General features: G+C 37.0%; 1 protein-coding gene and 1 long non-coding RNA gene across 7 annotated transcripts in view; one reads left to right on the forward strand and one right to left on the reverse strand.

The window, feature by feature from the left end:
* The window catches only part of LOC113598701 (uncharacterized), a 37954-nt gene extending 19824 nt beyond the window's left edge, over window positions 1-18130 (reverse strand). The window contains exons 1-3 of one of the 2 annotated variants that reach the window (XR_008298368.1): window positions 17525-18130; window positions 16413-16516; window positions 1105-1396 (exon numbers count right to left, since the gene is read on the reverse strand). This is a non-coding gene — a long non-coding RNA (uncharacterized LOC113598701). Of the gene's footprint in view, window positions 1-1104; window positions 1397-16412; window positions 16517-17524 lie in introns of those variants that run through there. The other variant, XR_008298367.1, reaches the window with a different exon arrangement.
* Window positions 17902-20769, forward strand: part of TBC1D32 (TBC1 domain family member 32) — a 206004-nt gene continuing 203136 nt past the window's right edge. For 4 of the 5 annotated variants that reach the window (XM_015068263.3, XM_027056995.2, XM_053222325.1 and 1 more), the window contains exons 1-2: window positions 17902-18060; window positions 18242-18399. In XM_015068263.3, coding sequence (XP_014923749.1) covers window positions 18245-18399 — 155 coding nt within the window. In that variant the 5' untranslated portion in view covers window positions 17902-18060; window positions 18242-18244. Of the gene's footprint in view, window positions 18066-18241; window positions 18400-20769 lie in introns of all 5 variants that reach the window. The other variant, XM_027056993.2, reaches the window with a different exon arrangement.

Here is a 20769-nt window from a genome sequence, read left to right on the forward strand (position 1 = left end):
GAAAGAATACAAGAGCACTAATTCAGAGGGATACATGCACCTCTATGATTATAACAGCATTATTTACAATAGCCAAGATATGGAAGCAGCCAAGTGTCCATTTGACTGATGAATGGATAAAGATAGCTATATATATGATGAAATATTACTCAACCATAAAAAAGAATGAAATCCTGCCATTTGCAATTATATGGATGGAGTTAGTATAATGCTAAGAGAAGTAAGTCAGAGAAACACAAATACCATATGATTTCACTCAAATGTGGGATTTGAGAAAAAGAGGCAAAGGGAAAAAAATTAGAGAGAGACAACTCAAGAAACAGACTCAATTATAGAGAACAAACTGATGGTTACCAGAGGGGTGGGGTGTGGGTTAAATAGGTAATGAAGATGAAGGAATGCACTTGTCGTGATGAGCACTGGGTTAATTATGAAATTTTTGAATCACTATCTTGTACAGCTAATACAATATTAGCTGTACCCGAAGCTAATCTAGCACTGTATGTTTAACTGGAATTAAAATAAAAACTTAAAAATAATAAAGAATTACACAATTAATAGTGACACTCTTTTGAACATTAACCTCATATCTGACTTTTGCTGCATATTATCACACTTTATTCAAAGCCTTAACAGCTAGGTATCAAAAAATATACATTTATCTTGCCTTTTTTTTGCTGTAGAAAATAGTTTAAAGTAGATCTAAGTGTTAGACCATTGGGGAAAAATTAATCATTTAATTTCTCACTGCATAAACTTCTGTTTCTATCACAACTACATTTTAACAATTTTGCATAGTGAGTATAAGTAGTGCTTTAACTGTGAGAGGTTGGCCCAGAAAAAAATTAACATTGTTGAGTGGGAAGACAAATTCTCATTTAAGCACTATTATAAAATCCAAGTGATTTAGAGGAAATTCTGATCCCCTTAGCCTGGTTTTAAGATAATGTTAAGACTCATTCTGCAGGGTTATCCTTAATTCCTGTTACTGACATTTAGCAACTTCTGAAGACATGTGCAGAATATACTTTGTGCCACATTATGGCCCTTACCATAAAAGTGTACACAGGATACAAGTAAAAAATTTTCTATTGGCTGTTTTTTGTACCCATGTGAAATTATTCTTCAGTAATATTTAAGGCCAAGAGAAACAAAGAATTCAACATAAGGTAGAGAGAAGCAATTGCAAGTTCTCAATTGCCAAGATAAATTATGTGTTTTGTTTTTGCAGAAAATTAAATGGCAAGATATGGAGTAATGGGGGCAGGATGCTGGTCACCACTTACTGTTTACTCACAGGTTCCTGAGAGTGTCTGCCCTGTTTTGAACTATGCCATGAAGTAGTTGATGGCAGAGTACTTTCTTCACTGGGATTCTAATCCTCCTTTAGGTCTATCTAATGTGGTTGAAAAAGAAATAACAAACGTTAAAATTTTTACCATGAATAAGCACTACCTTGATATCAAAAAGTAGGACCAGACTTTTGGTAGACATAGGTTAACTAACAAGCAACAGAAGAACACATAAAATGTTTTTCTTTTCCATTGGTTTACTAACTTGGAAGGTGAAATATTTCCATATGACTGGTTATTGGACAAGGTAGAGAATTTTAAAGACTCTATCAAAGATATTATGAATTATTAACATTCTTCCCCAACCTGTCTAGTTGAGAAAAACTAATGAAGTGTTGGTTGAATAATTATGCAACATTAGGTAGAATCATTTGAGGGAACAAATTTTATTTCACTTTATGCTTGCTTGCTTTCTTAAAAAAAACATTTAAAACTAGTGAGTTCAGGTATTTTTCTTTTAGTATTTTTTGCGGGGGTCTTGATTTTTCCGTAAGTGAATAACATTATATTTTGTCTCTTAAAAGCCCCCTTTTTCCACCCACATGCCATGTGTTTTAGATTTCTTGAATGCAAGAACTTACAATACCATGCAATCATTCTTTCTTTTATGTCTACTGCAGTCAATTGCAGTTATGGTGGGAATCAATGAACATCATTGTTGTGTCTATGTTTTGACATTTGAAATAAAGTGTAAACACACTTCAGAGAAAACTACACAGGAAGCCAGTATGACTTATTAAAGGTACTAAGATTTTGGATTCTATAACTATCTTTGTGGTATGTAAAATTTAAAAATGCTACGTTTGTCACAGTTTTACTCAAACCACTTCCATGCACTTCCTACCACTTCTTCTCGGAGTTAAAAAAAAAAAAAAGTTGAGGGAAAAAGACTCAGTGACGACATTTCATATTTTACTGCTAATTAAAATCTTTAGGGTTTATATATGTTTCTTTGCACAAGTGAAAATATTACTTTAGGCTTTTTATTAAATATATTTTGTTTGGATAAGCAAATCCATAAATATTATTGACTCAAGGAAGGTTAGTTAAAGTTGGCTGACTACCAAGAAACCTTGTAAGACAGCCCAGCCTTGGACAATTTACTGCAGTCTGACTTTCGGGTCTGACACAGTGTTTCAGGCTTTAAAATTTTTAATTTTTTTTTTGTCAATGAGCCCCAGTTGAAAAACTAGAAATTCATTCAAAGTGGATCAAGTAAAAATGTCATATATCTACAGGCTACAGGAGAATCTCCTGGAAAGAAATTCATGACGAAGCACCAAACCTGAAGAATGGCAAGTCAAGTATTTTTCTTTTCTTTTCCTTTCTTTTCTTTTCTTTTTTTTCTTTTTTTTTTTTTTTTGAGACAGAGAGAGACAGAGCATGAACGGGGGAGGGTCAGAGAGAGGGAGACACAGAATCTGAAATGGGCTCCAGGCTCTGAGCTGTCAGCACAGAGCCCGACGCGGGGCTTGAACTCACAGACCGTGAGATCATGACCTGAGCCGAAGTTGGACGCTCAACCGACTGAGCCACCCAGGTGCCCCAAGTCAAGTATTTTTCTAGTTCTCTTTCTTTATCCGTACTTCCAGGTTTATATTTAAAAATTTTTCCTCTTTGTAGACATACCCTATCTATCTTCTCTCCTTCTCTCCTTGCTTATATTGTTGAAGTCAACTTATTAATTCTCAAAGAGAAATATAAGTCCCAAAGTCCAGTGCCTTAGTTTCTCCAGTAGGTAAACTTCAAGGTATAAAATAATTGGCAGATAGTTTGGTAAGCATGGAATCAGATTGGGTGACTAGGTATGTCTATACAACTTTCCAATAGTGGCCCCTTCTTTGAAATTGTATCCATCTCAGGGCTCTTGTTGAAGTGATGGACTTGGGTGGTCATATTTATATCATGTGATCCCATCATGGGTAGACAATCTGAATCTAGACCTAATCATTCAGTCTCAATGTTTAGAATTTGAACCAAGGGACACAGACCAAACATTGTTTTCGAAAATGTGCCTACTGGATTCTTCTTGTGAAGTCAGTGCCAGAACTGGCTCTTTGGAGAATCTGAGCAAACAGCAAGCAGAAGTCATAAGGGAAGAAGAGGAGAAATTAAGAACAATCTGCAAGGAGGAAAATGGAGCAAATACATAAATCTAAGTAGAGAGAAGGATCTTTGTGGTCCTGCAGAGTAAAAAACTTATGCAGTAATGACCAGACTTTGAAAGCTGGTTTTGGGTCCTAAATTTGTTTGCTTGAAATTTCCCTGTTGCCTTTGTGTGTTTTCACTTGATCTACTTTTGGTGAATTTCTGTACTTGTAGCAAATATGTCATCCACATACACAAACATATTTTTTATGTTTCAAAGTGAAACATATACATAATTTAAAAGCCAAATAGTAACACAGGGCTTCTAATGAAAAGTAGCAAGTAGACCACTGCTTCATTTCCTCCTCACTCCCAAACAACTTCTCTCCTGAATAAACAACTTTCAACTGTCAGCTTCTTTTAGAATTTACTTCTATATTCCTAAAACTTTTGTTCAAATTCCTATTTCTCATTCTATAAATGTTAGCATTATAAATTGATTTCCTACGGTGAAAGCAGGGGATTTAACTGCCTTTTACCAACTGCCGTCCATTCATCTACCATATTTACATCATAATTTCTGGTGAAATCAACTTTCAATTTTCACATTATTATGACTCTAGTTATGTACTATTACTGTGCACATATGGCTCACTTCTGAGACATTAATTGTGCAATAGTTACACTTCCTTTTGGAGTTAATAACTGCCTCATTTTGGGGAGGTTTGGACTTTTATATAACTGTCATTAATTTTCCCCCAAACTCTACAACAAAAATCCAAAAAAAGCTAAAAGAAACTTTTGACATAGTTTAAAAAATTAGGAAATCTGTCAGTTTCCTTCAGATCTCAGAAAAATCACTCTAAGTTTTCCCAACACCATTTTTTGGAGAGACTATTTTTTTCTCCATTGAGTATTCTTGGCTCCTTTGCCAAATATTAGTTGACTGTATCGTAAGGGTTTATTTCCAGGCTCTTGATTCTGTTCCTCGGGTCTATGTTGTCTATTTTTATGCTAGTACCACGTTGTTTTGATTACTGTATGTTTGTAATATAATTTGAAATCAGGAAGTGTTATGCCTTCAGCTTTATTCATTCTTTTATGACTGCTTTGGCTATTCTTTTGATCCACGAACATGGAGTATCTTTCCATTTGCTTGTGTCTTCAATTTTTTTTTCATCCAAGTCTTACAGTTTTCAGTGTACAGATTTTTTACTTGTTTGCTTAAACTTATCCCTAATTAATTGTTTTTGATGGTATTGTGAATGGGATTTTTTTCTTTATTGCTTTTTCAGATGTTTTATTGTTAGTGTATAAGAACACAACTAACTTCTATATATTGATTTTATAGCTTGCAACTTTACCGAATTTCTTCATTAGTTCTAACAGTCTACCATAAGTGGAGTCTTTAGAATTTTCGAAATATAAAAGATCATATCATCAGCAAACAAAGACAATTTTACTGCCTTTCCAATTTGAATGCCTTCCATTTCTTTTTCTTGTTTGATTGCTCCAGTTAGAACTTCCAGTAGTATGTTGAAGTAGAGTGGTGAGAGTAGGCATTGAAGTACAGTAGTGCAGGCTGGTGACAGAAGACAGGGCCTGATCTGGGCCCACAAGCAGTTGTGGGGACCCTGGCTATTGGAGTGCTCTCCCATGTCCATATAGTCTCCCTTGGGCACGTGCACTGCAGTGCTGTGTGCACTGTGTGCTAATGACAGGTATCAGGTTGGCAATGAACAAGTACACAGCTGGATGGACTAACCCCCAAAGCGCATAAGGTGGTAGAAGTCAGCTGCAGGGGTCTAGGCCATCATCTTGTGGTAGGGCAGCTACAGAGGCCTGGGTGAGATGTCAGTGTGGTTTCCAGGCTCCCGCGGGGGGCTGGCATTAGTGAGTACAAATGCCTGTGGGACAAAAGCTAATGCAAACTGCAAAGGGTCCTCCATGCAGCAGTGCTATTAGTTTCTTCAGTAGTGAAATCTGCTGTCATAGTCTGCAGCGCAGGTCACTGCGAACCAGTGTCTCCCACTGTGTGGCTACTACTGGTAGCCCCTGCTTTTCTTTCTTGTGCCAGGCTGTGTCTATAGTTTCTGTATGTCTCAGCTTTTTGTGGGACTGGGAGAGGGGAAGCCTAAACAGTACCTTCATGTGGTGCTCCCAGAGGCTAGGGAGGCTAGATGCTCACCCTCCTTTTCCTTTCCTGGTAAGGGGAACTCCTACTAGCTGGGAAATTTCCTCTTAGCCCTAAGCAATGCTAGCTTGGAGGATGGGATGACGCTGGCAAAATGAGGCTGTCTTCTTTTTCTTCTAGAGTAGTTATTCCCAGTTTTTCTTTGTTTCACTATGTTGTTAAAGTGGACACCAGAACTTCCCCACAGCTGTTTTTGTTTATGGATATCTGTCTAATTGATCTCTTGGAAGATGGAGACTGGGGTCTCACTCCAGACTATCAATCAGTTCTGCTATTCTGATATTTCTCTTTACCATTATCCAAATTATTTCCTCACTTCTCTTCTATGTTTATCAGTTCATTCATTCATTCATTGAACAAATATTCCAGAAAGCTATGTGCCAGGCCGTATTATGGGTACTGGAGATTACATCAAGTCTCTTCTTCTATAGAGCTAAAGTTCTAGTGAGAGAAGCATAACATAAGAAAAATGGAGTTGGATGTTAAACCGGACGTTTCTATACAGGCACCAATGTAAAAGAGCTATGACATTCCAAGGAGGAGTACAAAAATCAATATTAAAGTTTTTAGAGGAGAGAATTGAAAAGTTTTTGCATGATCATTCACTGCTCAGGAAATAATCAGATTTTGTAAAAAGTGGAGAGAAATTTGTGAAAATGACTGTGAAAGAGTATTAAATTTATTATTTTAATATAAGGTAGCCAGTAAAAGATCTTTCTTTACTGATATCTATCTGTTTTATTGATATTTGGGCAGAGAGCTAAAAGGAAGTGAAAGAATCAGCTACATGAGTATTTGAAAGGAAGTGTATTCTAGCCAGGGGGAACCAAAACATAATGGCCTTAGATAAGAGACTGCTTAATGTATTTTAAGAATAGCACGGAAGAGGGGCGCCTGGGTGGCTCAGTCGGTTAAGCATCCGACTTCAGCTCAGGTCATGATCTCTCGGTACGTGAGTTTGAGCCCCGTGTCGGGCTCTGTGCTGATGGCTTGGAGCCTGGAGCCTGCTTCGGATTCTGTGTCTCCCTCTCTCTCTGCCCCTCCCCCGTTCATTCTCGGTCTCTCTCTGTCTCTCTCTGTCTCAAAAATAAACGTTAAAAAAATTAAAAAAAAAAAAAGAATAGCACGAAAGCCTGTAGGTATCAGAGTGACTAGGGGAGGATGGAGGCGAACAAGATGGAGATGAAATCAGAGAGGGAATTGATGATGTCGTGGCTTGGGATGGTGTCACTGGATGTGGTAAGAAGTGGACAGATTGTGGACTTGCTTGATAGTGGAGTTGGCAGCATTTCCTGATATCCTAACTATGGTACGTAACCAAATAAAGGAGTCAAGGATGATTTCAAAATTTTAGGCTGAGCAACTGAAAATGAGGGTGGGTCATTTACTCAGATGGGGGAGAGACTCAGGAAGTAAGAGAGGCAGAGCATCTTCAAATGTTGGATTTGGAAACGTTAAATTGTGAGAGTACACTTATCTACCTGAATGGAAATGTTCAATGGGAAGTTGTATATAAGAATCCATAGTTCAAGTGAAATGTCAGGGCTGGAGATAAAAGCTAGAGAGTCATCATAGTATACTTGGTATTTTAAAGTCATGGATCATTAAGTCTCTGTAGGTACAGATGCCTGAGTGTGGTGAGCTCTATCTTCTGACTCATTTCACTCTTCTTATTCTTCTTTTTTTTTTATTTTGCAATTTCTTTTTTTTTTTTTTTTGAGAGAAAGAGAGAGAGAGAGAGAGAGAGCGAGCATGAGTGGGGAAGGTGCAGAGGGAGGGAGACAAAGAATACGAAGCAGGCTCCAGACTCTGTCAGCACACAGCCCAAAGCAGGGCTCGAACCCACAAACTGTGAGATCATGACCTGAGCCAAAGTTGGATGCTTAACCGGCTGAGCCACCCAGGTATCCCTAAAAGCTTTTATTTTTAAGTAATCTCTAGATCCAACATGGGGCTTGAACTCACAACCCCAAGATCAAGAGTCACATGCTCTACCGATTGAGCCAGCCAGGTGCCCCCTTCAATTAAACTTTTAATTAAGTTGATATTTTATCCCTAGCTATTTGACCGCTATGTGTACCTCTCAGTTCTGGTCTTGGATGGGAAAGGGGATTGCTATATATTGGGGTCCAAGTACCACTGACTTTTAAAAGGGCATTCTGTTTATAAAATGAAAGTATAAATATACATTAATAAAAATCAAATAGTATAGTGGGACTTATAACCAAAAGCAAGCCCTTCACCTCATTGCTGCACCAAGTCCATTCCAGTTGCAACTTCTCAGAGGCAACCATATTCAAATGTTTTTAATTGTCCTGATAATTTTCTCATTGATTCAGTATAACACAACCATGCCATTATTTTACCAACTTATCAATGTTAGAGATAATCCATTGGCTTCTTTCTTCTATTGTGCATCAGGATTTAGTGTACTTCTACTATTCCTGTACTAAAGTTTTGTTAGGTCTAGCATTATATACACTAATATCACAATAATGGTAGAGGAAATTTTCACTCATAATTGTCAAATAGGTGTGTATGTATTGCCTAGGACATAATCATGCGTTGCACATTTTAGACAAATATTGAGTGAATATATATATTTTAGGTTCAAACTTTTCCACTTAAAATGTCAGCATTTCCCCTGTTATTAAACATTCACAGGACACTTATTTTATTTTATTTTATTTTTTTAATGTTTTATTTATTTTTGAGAGAGAGAGAGACACACAGTGTGAGTGGGGGAGGGGCAGAGAGAGAGGGAGACACAGAATCTGAAGCAGGCTCCAGGCTCTGAGCTGTCAGCACAGAGCCCGATGCGGGGCTCGAACTCATGAACCACAAGATCATTACCTGAGCCAAAGTCCAACGCTCAACTGACTGAGCCACCAAGGAGCCCCAGGACACATTTTTTAAAATGGTTGACATTAGTAACATATGGCTGCACCATAATTTATTTAACCTTCAGCATATTATGAAATATTTAGGGGTTTTTCCAATTTCTTAAGAACACAAATAACTTGTCTGTAAACATCCTTATAATAAAACCATCAACTACATCTCTGATTCTTGGAGTAGATTCCTAGAAATGGAATTACTGATTCAAAAGTTCTTGCTACTGGGTGCCTGGATAGCTCAGTCAGTTAAGCGTCTGACTCTTGATTTGGCTCAGGTCATGATGTTACAGTCTTGAGATTGAGCCCTGTGTCCAGCTCCACACTGAGCATGGAGCCTGCTTGGGATTCTCTCTCTCCCTCTCACTCTGCCCCTCCCCTGCACGCATGCACATGCACACACATACACTCTCGTTATCTCTCTTTCTCAAAATAAATAAGTAAACATTTAAAAAAGGTTCTTGGTACATATTGCCAGTTTCGTTTCCAAGAAGATTTTGCCTTTTTATACTAATAAAAGAGATTACTGTAAAAGATTACCATAAAAGAGTAATCATCTCATTGCATATTACTAAATGCTAAATATGTGTAAGCTCTAAAACTATAATAATTTTATAGATTTAAGATGGTTACCTTGTTTTAGCTCACAATTAAAAAAAATTTTTTAAGGTTTATATATTTTTGAGAGAGGGAAAGAGAGAGAGAGAGTGCTAGCAGAGGAAGGGCAGAGCGAGAGAGAGACACAGAATCTAAAGCAGTCTCCAGGCTCTGAGATGTCAGCACAGAGTCCCATGTGGGGCTCGAACTCACAAACTGTGAGATCATGACCTGAACCAAAGTCAGACACTTAGCCTACTGAGCCACCCAGCTTCCCCAAGCTCGCAATTATTTTGATTGCCAGTGTTGATGTAGATTTTTTTCTTATGTCCTATTACTCATTATTACATAACATTTTAATTTCTTCAGTTTAATATTTTATTACATCACTAATTTGAATTTTTTAATATTCAGAGAAGTACTTTATAAATTACTTCTTGGTTGTAACATTATTGGCTATTCTTTACACTTTAAAAAATCTCAAAGGAAAGCAATATTAAGGATTAGCAATCTTATTAAAAGTTTACAGTGATGTAAAATTTAGCTGCATGGCTAGTTAATATTTATTTTGCATTTCATTATATACTGTGGGTCTTGGAATTTCAATAAAATTTTTTGTTATTAAAATTTGTGTAATAGTCATTGCATATTACTGCCATCTTGAGGTGAGATGGTTTTTATAAGTTAGAAACTGACAATGGTTATTGTACTAATGTATTTGATGCTTTATGATCAATGTTTTAGTCTTGATCTTTCTTTCCCATGGTTTCCCACTTACTTTTTGTCATTTGAAATATCATTTGTGATATGTGCATTTTGCGTAATTAAAAAAAAATCCCTGTAGCAACCTATGATTAGGAGAGGTAGGCAGAGAAGATAGCAAACTTTTCCATTGTATCCTTTCAATATTTTTTTATTTATTTTGAGAGAGACAGAGTGAGCAGGAGAGGGGCAGAGAGTGAGCAGGAAAGGTGCAGAGAGAGAGGGGGAGAGAGAATCCCAAGCAAGCCCTGTGCTGACAGTGCAGAGCCTGACACAGGGCTCCATCTGAGGAACGGTGAGATCATGACCTGAGCCCAAATCAAGAGTCAGGCGCTTAACTGCTTAACTGAGCCACCCAGGTGCTCCTCCATGTATTACCAACAAAATACACATTTTAGCACTGATTGGTTCAGGCTGTGTCACCTGCCTATGTCTGTTTGGGGTTGAGAAAGGGAGCATCTTCCTCATGTGGCTTCAGTAATGAGAGACACATAAAGTGAATACAATGTTATACGTCAATAATATATCAACTTTAAAAAAGGATTAAAAAAATTTTTTTTAATGTTTATTTATTTTTGAGAGAGAAAGCACAAGCGGGGTAGGGGCAGAGAGAGAGGGAGACACAGAATCTGAAGCAGGCTCCAGGCTCTGAGCTGTCAGCACAGAGCCCGATGCAGGGCTTGAACTCACAAACTGGGAGATCATGACCTGAGCCAAAGTCGGATGCTTAATCAACTGAGCCACCCAGGTGCCACTGGATTTTTTTTTTTTTTAATGAGAGGCACAATCGGCTACTTCCCCCAAATTTGTGACAAGGTATAGGATTTTAGACAATAAAAAAACAAAATGTATCAATTATATTATCTTTGCTAAAAAATTTTCAATGGAGCCATTATCTGTAGGATAAAGTTTTATTCTTGTGATATTCCATACAATCTTGGTCTCTAATAATCTAGATGACTGTATATTTTTGAGAATTAATTATACAAAGATTCCTCAAACTTTTTTCCCAAATGAGCACTGGTATACCTGGACTAATCAGAGAATGCATGAACCTTGAAATTAATTACTAGTTCAAGTTGGGTATCAAGTAATATCATTTTATAACTATTTGGGTTTGAGCTTTCAGTTATACTATACAAACACACCAATTAAGGATTGTTTGAATTGTTTAAAATAGTGTTTGGTATAACAAAAAGAACCTTAGAAATATGTAATAGCTCTCATTCTTATATAAAACTATAAATAGTACTATGTAGTAATAAGTTACATTTCATTTGGTTTTTAGTATTCTTTCTTTTAGGATTATACATTTATTTGAAAGAAATGCTTTTATTGACAGAACAGTATCAGTCAGAACTGACTGACCTTATTTTTATTATATTAGCTTAATATTTCTTGGTTTTAAACATGTCTATGAACATGAAATTATATGCTGAGCTCTAAAAACCAATAAAAGCAAAGAATTATGAATACTCTATCAATGATATAATTCATTATTTGTTTAGCATACTCTAAAATAATATTTATTTATTTATTTATTTATTTATTTATTTATTTATTTATTTATTGAGACAGAGGGAGAAAGAACATAAGCAGGGGAGGGGCAGAGAGAGGGAGACACAGAATCCGAAGCAGGCTTCAGGCTATGAGCTGTCAGCACAGAGCCTGACGTGGACTCGAACTCATAAACCACAAGATCATGACCTGAGCCCAAGTCGGACACTTAACCGACTGAGCCGCCCAGGTGCCCCTAAAATAATTTTTAAAAGTAGGTAGTTATAGGTATGTAAGAAGATGAGACATCAATGTCAAAGGTGAAAGTTTATGACTTATAGGCAGAATCTGACTAGTTGAATAAGTACAAAAAATATTCAAGCAGTCAGTCAGTTGTGGAAGTTTAAACTGGGTTCTTGATCAGCAGTGTCCATGGCTGATCAACTTTTTTCCAGAATATATAGTGTTATTTGCCACAATAGTGGGTACTGTAGATTGGCTTGATCATCTTCAAACCCACATTCCTACTGTGCCTTTCTATTCTATAAAAGCTGTTGCACTATCGATGACATTTTTTAGACCCCTTTGCACCTTGTGTTCTGGATGTGCATTAGGTTCGGCAATTAAGTGCACTTGCACAAATTGGAAGGTAAATGTTTTATGTCTTGTCTCGGTTATATATATGGTGGTAAACATGGTCTTAGAAATGTGACATTTTCTGTGGTAGTATTTCATGATCTTATCTCCAGCTTCCTATGTGTTTGAAACAACTTCATTGGAGATGGTGGCCATATTTCAGTGCCCAGTAAATGGCTCTGGGATTAGATGGATATTTCTGCTGATTGCAGAGGCTTCCAGACTTACGTCTCCTATCCCTGAATTTGGCTGTCACTTTGTGTTCACAAATTCAATAGTTCCATGGTAGCTCAGAAGTAATATTTCTATTGCAGGCTCAGTTTTGTAGTGCTCTAAGAATTTCTGGAGTCTCAGATTAAAGTCTTCTCTTGCCTTTCTAGTATTTTTGTAAACTCCTAAATACCTGTGTTTCTTAAAATACCTAGAGTGGTTTTCTGTTTCCTGACCTGAATCATGACTGATTTATCCCTTTACTAAAAATGTATACAACTTGGAAAGTCAGGACAGTATTACCATAGCAATATGTGGCAGAGACTGCTAGCTATCCACCAACACCCATTCTCCTTTCTTCTCTTTGTAACTGAAGATCCTAGTTTTTCTTATCCAGGCCAAGACTTCATTTCTTAGCTTTGCCACAGCTACCAGTGTTCATGTAACTGAATCTTGGCTAATGAGATGTAAATAGAAGTGATTTATGACACTTTCTGGTGATGCCCTTGCCCGTTTCTCTTCTCTACTGGCTGAGAAACAGGTGTGGTCATGAAGGTAGAGAAGCCACCTTGGGTCCAAAGATGAAAAATTCTTGTTGATGATGTCAAAGCTGCTCTACTAGCCTGGGAACTACTATATTTAGATAGCAACGTAAGAGGTAAATAAGCCTTTCTTCCTTCCTTCCTTCCTTCCTTCCTTCCTTCCTTCCTTCCTTCCTTCCTTCCTTCCTTCCTTCCTTTCTCTCTCTCTCTCTTTCTTTCTTTCTTTCTTTCTTTCTTTCTTTCTTTCTTTCTTTCTTTCTTTCTTTCTTTCTTTCTTTCTTTCACTACTATATTTTTGCTCCCCCCCATTTCTTTACAGTGGCTTATATTGTAACCTAAATACAAGACATACGTGGACTTTGAAGTTTGAGGCCAAGTCTGAAAATGACTGCATGTTACTCTATTAACAGGTATGATTCCTATAAACATATGCCATATATTTATAGGAATGACTTAGAGTAATTCATCTACCATTTTTTAAAAAAAAATTTACGTTTATTTTTGAGAGAAAGGGAGAGACAGAGTGTGAGCAGGGGAGGGGAAGAGAGAGAGGGAGACACAGAATCCAAAGCAGGCTCCAGGCTCTGAGCTGTCAGCACAGAACTCGACGCAGGGCTCAAACTCACGAACCGTGAGATCATGACCTGAGCCAAAGTCGGACACTTTACTGACTGAGCCACCCAAGTGCCCCACTCATCTACCATTCTTATATAAAAAGACTGCTGGCTGTGGGCTGGTAATATGCTCTTAAAACACAGAGTTGAGTAAAGTACTTAAAAGCTGCATTAAATCAAATCTTCAAAATCAAAATTCAGTTATACTTGAGAGTGAATGTATTGTAACCTTGCTTTCAGAAGAGTGAGCTTCTTGTCTTGCTCACATACTGTTAAAAGAAGAATTGATAGACAGGATAGGGCCATAGCTCAGAAGCCAAATCAGAATATTCTTTAGGCCAAGTTAAGTGGGATCAGTACATGAACTTTGTATAAAGGGAAAAATAGATACCTATACTAATTCAAATTCTTTATCCAGACATTGGAGAATATCCTCATTCTAAAACACGTACATTTTGGGTAAATGGCCAAATGCCATGTGAGACTTTTGGAAGAATTTTTCATCAGTAAGACTTTGGTTTTCATATCAAATGACAATATCCCTCTGGGGAAAAGCAAAGTCCACTCTGAAATGGGAAATCCCAGATATAGAGAAGGCTTTAATAATGATGTTAGAAGTTTATATTCTCATTTCACTCTGATTTATTGTCCAGAGGAAAAAAGAACCAATTTCAAGACTTAGAAAATTTGAAATGCTTTACTTTCTTATTAGACTATATAAGTTGAATCTGACCAAGTTCTATGAAAATATTCAATTCAGAGCTGTGGAAATGGGCAACAATGATATTAATACTCTGTAGTTACCGAACACTGTCCTCAAATTGCAGGCCTCAGTTAGTCTTTCATCTTTTTACAAGTCCATGAGTTCTAAGCACTTTCTATGCCCACAGTCTAGTTAAAGCACCTTTTATGCCCATAGTCTAGTTAAAGCAAACATATAAAAACCTATGTTTTAGGTAATTAACATTGCTACTGTGGCCATGTATGTTTGGAACAACATCAGTGCCTTGGCAAAATTCCACAGGTACAAGGAAGACCAGCAGTTTATGCCATCATCAGAAACTCATTCTATTAGGAACAATATGTATTGGATAATGGGGTAATATCTAATTGATCAAGTTAGGTTCTGTAGTAGATAGCATTCCTTTGGAAACAGACTCCAAGAATCTGAGATTTTTATGTAGTAGATTTATTAGTGTGTATTCTTGGAGACAATATCTGGTAGAAGTTTAGGAGGCAAAATTAGAAATAAGTTCAACTGTAATGCCCTCAGAACAGAGGCTTCAGAATCATCTGAGGAGTTTTGAGACTGGGATGCTTCAGAGTTGTTCCAATTGAGACAAAAAGGATGGCCCATTAGATACCACAGTGACCAGTCATCATACATGAGCCTTCCTCAGGTAGAGAGCATAACTTTGAGCATGACCACTTCCTTCTTCCAGGGCAATGCCTGAAGAGGGACTCAGATGTAAAATATTAGCAGTCAATGCTCCAAGGATATGAAGGAATAAATGCTTTGTCTTAAAGGGCTGTGCATCAAGGCATCCTGTAGAGTCTTAGGGAATTTTAATGCAGGTGGCTTTAAGAAAGATGGTCAGAAGCAGTAGAAGCAGAGATGATAAAGAAAGAGACAAACTGAGTCATAAAAATGATAGGGTTATTATAGTATGGACAACAAGGTAATTAGTTTGCTACAACTGTTTTTTGATATCTTGAGAGGTTTTTGCATCTTTAACAATAACAAATGATATTTCAGTTCTTCATACATGCAAACTTTGCTGAAGCAATTGTGTTTTCTTTGTTCCTTAACAATCTGCAAAACCAAACCTAAAAAATAGATCTTAGGTATTCAATTTCGAAGTGCTTCCTATTCAAGGATATTTTATAAGGACACATGCAGAAAACTTCTCTGGAAAATATTAAAGACTCTTGGAGAGATTAAGAATTTTTCTTAAAGTTCAAAATTTTATCTTCCACTGAACTAAATAATGTTTGTGAAGTGGCATGCTATGTCCCTAACATCTTTTTCTTAAGTTGTATTTTTGCTGACACAAATATAGCTTCAACAGCTTTCTTTTAGATAATATTCATCTGGTTTATATTTCCCCACCTTTTTGGTTCTAACTTTTCTGTTTTTAGGGTTTTGATAAATAGCATATAGTTGGTTATTTTAAAATCCAGTCTGACAGTTCCTATAAGAGAAGGGCTAAATTTATTTAAATGTATTAGTATTTTGGACTTTTTCTATCATTTTTCTTTGTACATTTTAATTTTTCCTATTTTTCTTATGCTTCTGTTTACTTTCTTGACTTTTTTAAGTGATTGAGGCTTCTGCTTTTCTCTACTTATTTCATTTTTCCTTCCATTTTTTGAATTTAAATTCTCTATTTCTAATTTTTTAATGGTTACATTTGAAATTTTACCATGCCCATATGACCAAGTTCAATATCTTAAACTCCATTTAGAAGAATATAAGGGCACCTGGGTGGCTCAGTTGGTTAAGTTTCCTTGGCTCAGGTCATGATCTCTTGGTTCATGAGTTTGAGTCGCACATCGGAGTCTCTGCTCTCAGCACGGAGCTTGCTTCAGATCCTCTGTCCCCTTTCTCTCTGCCCCTCCCTTGCTCTCTCTCTCTCAAAAATAAGTAAACATTAAAAAAAGAAAAATATAAGAATTTCAGAATACTTCAACCTATCATTACACTTCCTACTTATATATGGTTGTTTACAGTATTTTAGGGCTATGAATTTATACATTCACAAATTAGAATATTATAGATTATTATTATTTTACACAGACAATATTTATTGAGATTTGCTTAAATACATTACTATGCTCACTTGCTGTTTGGCTATCTTTCCTTCTTGCATCTCAGGTATTCTATTAAGGTTGTTTTTCTTTCTCCTAAGTTATATCCTTTGGAACAGTGGTTCCCAATCTGTGGTTCAAATCATCCCTGTTTCCCAAGAAGGCATTTTATAAATATGTGGGGACATTTTGTTATCACATGATTAGATGGTATTTACTGGCATTTGTAGTGTGAGCTATGGATGTTGAACATCTGGAATTACACACAGGACAATCTCCCACACAAAAGAATTGTTCTGGTTCCTTATGACTTTCAATGATCCTGCTGGACATGCAAAGTAGATGAAAAAACTCTTGATATGTATTTGAGTGTAGGAACTAATTCCATTTATATAAAAATATTTGGCACAGTTTTAACACACTGAATTTTCTAGGAATGCAACAACTAAATAAAATAAAGCTATTATTTTTTTGCTCTGAATTTTAACAGTAATAGCTTACATTTCAGAAAAATCCCACCACTAATAGCTATGTTAATCTTGATGTTTGAGGTGCCAGTACAACTCATCTGTGTTAATCTGAACATGGAGCTGGTTGCATTATTGGTGATTCTATGAATGTGCACACACATACACATGCACGTATAATACTAGATAGGTTCACTGACAAATACAGTTTGTTTACTCTGCTAGTATGTTTCTTTCCTAATGTAGTAGTGAGACAATCAAGATTAAGCATTCATTTTACTAAGAAACATGCTGTCAGAGTTGGCAAGGATATATCATACTTCTACTCTTGGAAGTAACAGCATAGACATCAAAGGAATCACTGATCCTGGCTAACATGTGAAGAATATTGGATGTTACCAGGAGAGTAAAATTTAAGCCAGATAAGGTAGAATTTATCTACATTAAACCACCCATCAATGGCTTGGGACTGACTATTCCACAGACACCAGGATCTGATTCTAAACTTTGTTGGGTTGGCTCCTTAGCTTGGACATGACCATGGTCTGAGGATTTATCTAGATTGGAAACTGGATGAAGGTCTATTATTATACACTGCATCTTCCTGCACAGTGATCCTCATATACATATCTCATGGTGTCACTATGGAATCCAACTGTGTCCTGCTACTTCCAAGATTAATCTCTCTCCTGTAAACGTGCCAAATATGACCCTTTCAATTGTGGCCGATTTGCTTCTGTAGCCTCTTCACCTCCTCTTTCCAGCCTACCAACTCGAGCACCTGAATGTTAATGCCTCTTTCTCCGCTTCTTTCCTTGCCTCTTCTATTGGGTTAAAAGGGGATTGGTTTCCACAACACCTACCTGGAGCATTTCTCTAACGTAACACTTAATCACACTTAACGGTGTAAACGTTGATTTTTTGGGGTGTGTCTGTCTGATTATGAGGGCATCTTCTCATAGTTCCTAGCAAGGTGCTTGGTTAAGGAGTAGGAGTCAACAGATGTTGACTGTTAGAGAAAAACAACAGTGTAACATTTCAATACCATTCACGTAGTTAAAAACTTTCAAGCTACTTTCAGTTTCACTTTTACTGAATTCTGACTCTTCGTTCTCCATTCCCTCCCTTCTAGAAACACATGGCGAGGGACAGCCAGCACACCTGAAACTTCCCATAGGTGCCGGGCAGGTCTCCAAGGGGCACTCCCTCCCACTCAGGAAGTCACGTCAACGTGATGACGTCACACGTACCGCAGACGTCCCGCCGTCAGGCCCACCCATCAAAACCTTCCGGGCTGTCTTTTTTGCGGTTAGCGGTGACAACTTGAACTCTGTTCGTACGGAAGGCCGGCAACGACAAGTACATAAGGCGGGTCCTTGAGGACCCGTGCTTCCCCAAAGTAAGGTGACTTGTTTCCCGGAAAGACGCGCAGGCAGCCGAGGACCCACCCCCAAGCGCTTGCCGCGGTCTCCCGGGGAACGGCGTAGCGCACTGGCCTGGGTGGGGTGGGAGCGCGCGTGCGCACTGCGCGGCATTGGGGCCGACCTGGAGTAATGGGCGTGGGTGTTTGATTCTTGCAGAGGATGGCCCATTTCTCTGGCGAGGACGAAGTGGTGATGCAGACGATGCTGAGGCAGTTGTTCCAGAGCGTAAAAGAGAAGATCACGGGTGCCCCCTCTCTGGAGTGCGCCGAGGAAATCCTCTTACATCTGGAGGAAACTGATGAAAATTTTCACAAGTAAAATAGCTTTTGATGTCTTAAGCAAACAAACCAGCTGATCCAGAAAAGGTCAAAGTGTAGTTAAAGAATGTTCATTTGATTATTGTTGTTAACATAGCGCCCAAGTTTGAGGTTCATTTTTTTTCGTTTATTTACACAAATATCGAATTTATGTATTCTTTATTCTTTACTTACTTTCCAAAGCTTCTGTCTCCTTTGTGTTTCTGCTGCCACAACCAACATATCCTAATTCTTCGTTTTTCCTCATGGGCAACACAGTAACAATAATTGAAAATTGTTCATGTTTTTCTAAGAGGAATTCTGTTATTTCAAAGGATTCTTGTCACTGTGCCTGTCACATTGGCTTAAAGCAATGAGTTCCCAAGATCTCTGTTCCTTGGCTGATCTGGTATTTCCGTGGCTGCCCCAATTCCCCATTCTGAGCACTGTAGGAATACTGACGTTAGATTGTTAACTTCCTATCGAATAGTTTAAGTTCCTATGAAGGGATAAGGCACATACTCAAATGTCTGTGATACATGTCAAAAATATAAGTGCTGTAGAAGAGCTACAGAGTACTCTGGGTTTGCGAGCAGTAGAAATAGTTTAATGAGAGAGGTACCACTTGAGATATATCTTGAAGATTACGTTTCTTTAGAGACCTTTTTTTTGTTTTGTTTTGGTTCATTTAATTTAAATTAATCCTCTTCATTGAAACGTTTTCTTGCAGGAACCCAATTACTTATTATTGGTAGCAGTATTTTAAATTCAGTGGTTGTATTTCATTTTGATCTCACAGAGATGTTTTAAAAAAATTTTTTTTATGTTACCTTTACTGACTCTGAAATTCTATTTATCTGGAACTCGTACTCATTTCCTTTATGCGCATAATTGGGTTTTTGAGCCCTTTAATGTAAGTTTGTTTTTACTTGCAGTTTTATAGGGGGAGTATTTATAGTTTTCACCAGATTCTCAAGGGAGTTTTCAAAAGTAAGGAATTCTTGTTAATATAGTTACTGATTTCATTGGTATTTATGGTTATACATAAAGTTTCTTCGTATTTCCATGATTTTCCTGTTTATTTCTTAATTGAATCCACTACAAATAGCTGTTATTTGTGATCATATTTATTTTGGGAGACATTACAGAACAGCTTTTATTGGTTAACTATTGATTTATTACTTAAACAACAGACTATGGAATAATTGCAATTTTCTCAAATTAAGGTTTAATTAATAATGTTTTATAAACTCATGTAATACAAGTTCACCTCACACAAATCCACATGAAGCATGAAGTTTGAGGTTTCATTTCTGGTTTTTATTTCACATACAAGCAGTTGTTTAAATACTTTGTAAATTATTATGTCAATTTTTGCTAGGATCATATTCTCGGCATTTGTGCATTTTGTCTAGATTTTCAAATGTATTGGTAAAAAGTTTTTCATTAAAATCCTGTAGTTTTTAAATATTTTTAATATCTATAGCTATATATCCCCCTTTTTATTCTTCTCTTTGATTTGTGCCTTCCCTCTTCTGTTCTTCTAGGGGTTTCTTTTAGTCTTTTTTTTTTTTAACGTTTATTTATTTTTGAGACAGAGAGAGACAGAGCATGAACGGGGGAGGGTCAGAGAGAGAGGGAGACACAGAATCTGAAACAGGCTCCAGGCTCTGAGCTGTCAGCACAGAGCCCGATGCGGGGCTCGAACTCACGGACCGTGAGATCGTGACCTGAGCCGAAGTCGGCCGCTTAACGGACTGAGCCACCCAGGCGCCCCTCTTTTAGTCTTTTAAAAGAACCAGCTATTGGCTTTGTTCCTCCTTTGTATTATGTATATGTTTTATGGTTTTAAAATTTCTGCTGTTTTTTTCTTGGAAAATTTTTTAAAACTTTTGTGATGAATGGTTAGCTCATTAATATGCAGCTTTTTTTCTTTTTTTCTTTTTTTCTTCAATGTAAATGTTTACCTGTATTGCTTTAGCTGCTTCAATTTTAGAATGCTTTTCAAGTTTAAGTTAGGTCATTGTTGTTCCTCTTAGTAGTTTAATGACTGTTGTAATAAAGTAATTTGCTTTTCAGCAGTGCATTAGATTAAATGCCTGCTGATTACCATTCATACTTGATGTTCACTGTTTACTAAAGAGATTTACTTTTGGCCTACCTAAAAAAATCCAGACACTCTCAAATTATAACTAGTTTGTAGTTTTAAAAGTAAGATTTATAATCCTCAAAGTATTTTTTTTTTGCATCTATTTGTTTAATTATTTATTTGAATTTACATCTAAGTTAGCGTATAGTGCAACAATGATTTCAGGAGTAGATTCCATAATGCCCCTTACCCATTTAGCCCATCCCCCCTCTCACAAACCCTCCAGTAACCCTCTCTTT

This window comes from Acinonyx jubatus, chromosome B2 (genome assembly GCF_027475565.1).
Source record: "Acinonyx jubatus isolate Ajub_Pintada_27869175 chromosome B2, VMU_Ajub_asm_v1.0, whole genome shotgun sequence".
Lineage (NCBI taxonomy): Eukaryota > Metazoa > Chordata > Mammalia > Carnivora > Felidae > Acinonyx > Acinonyx jubatus.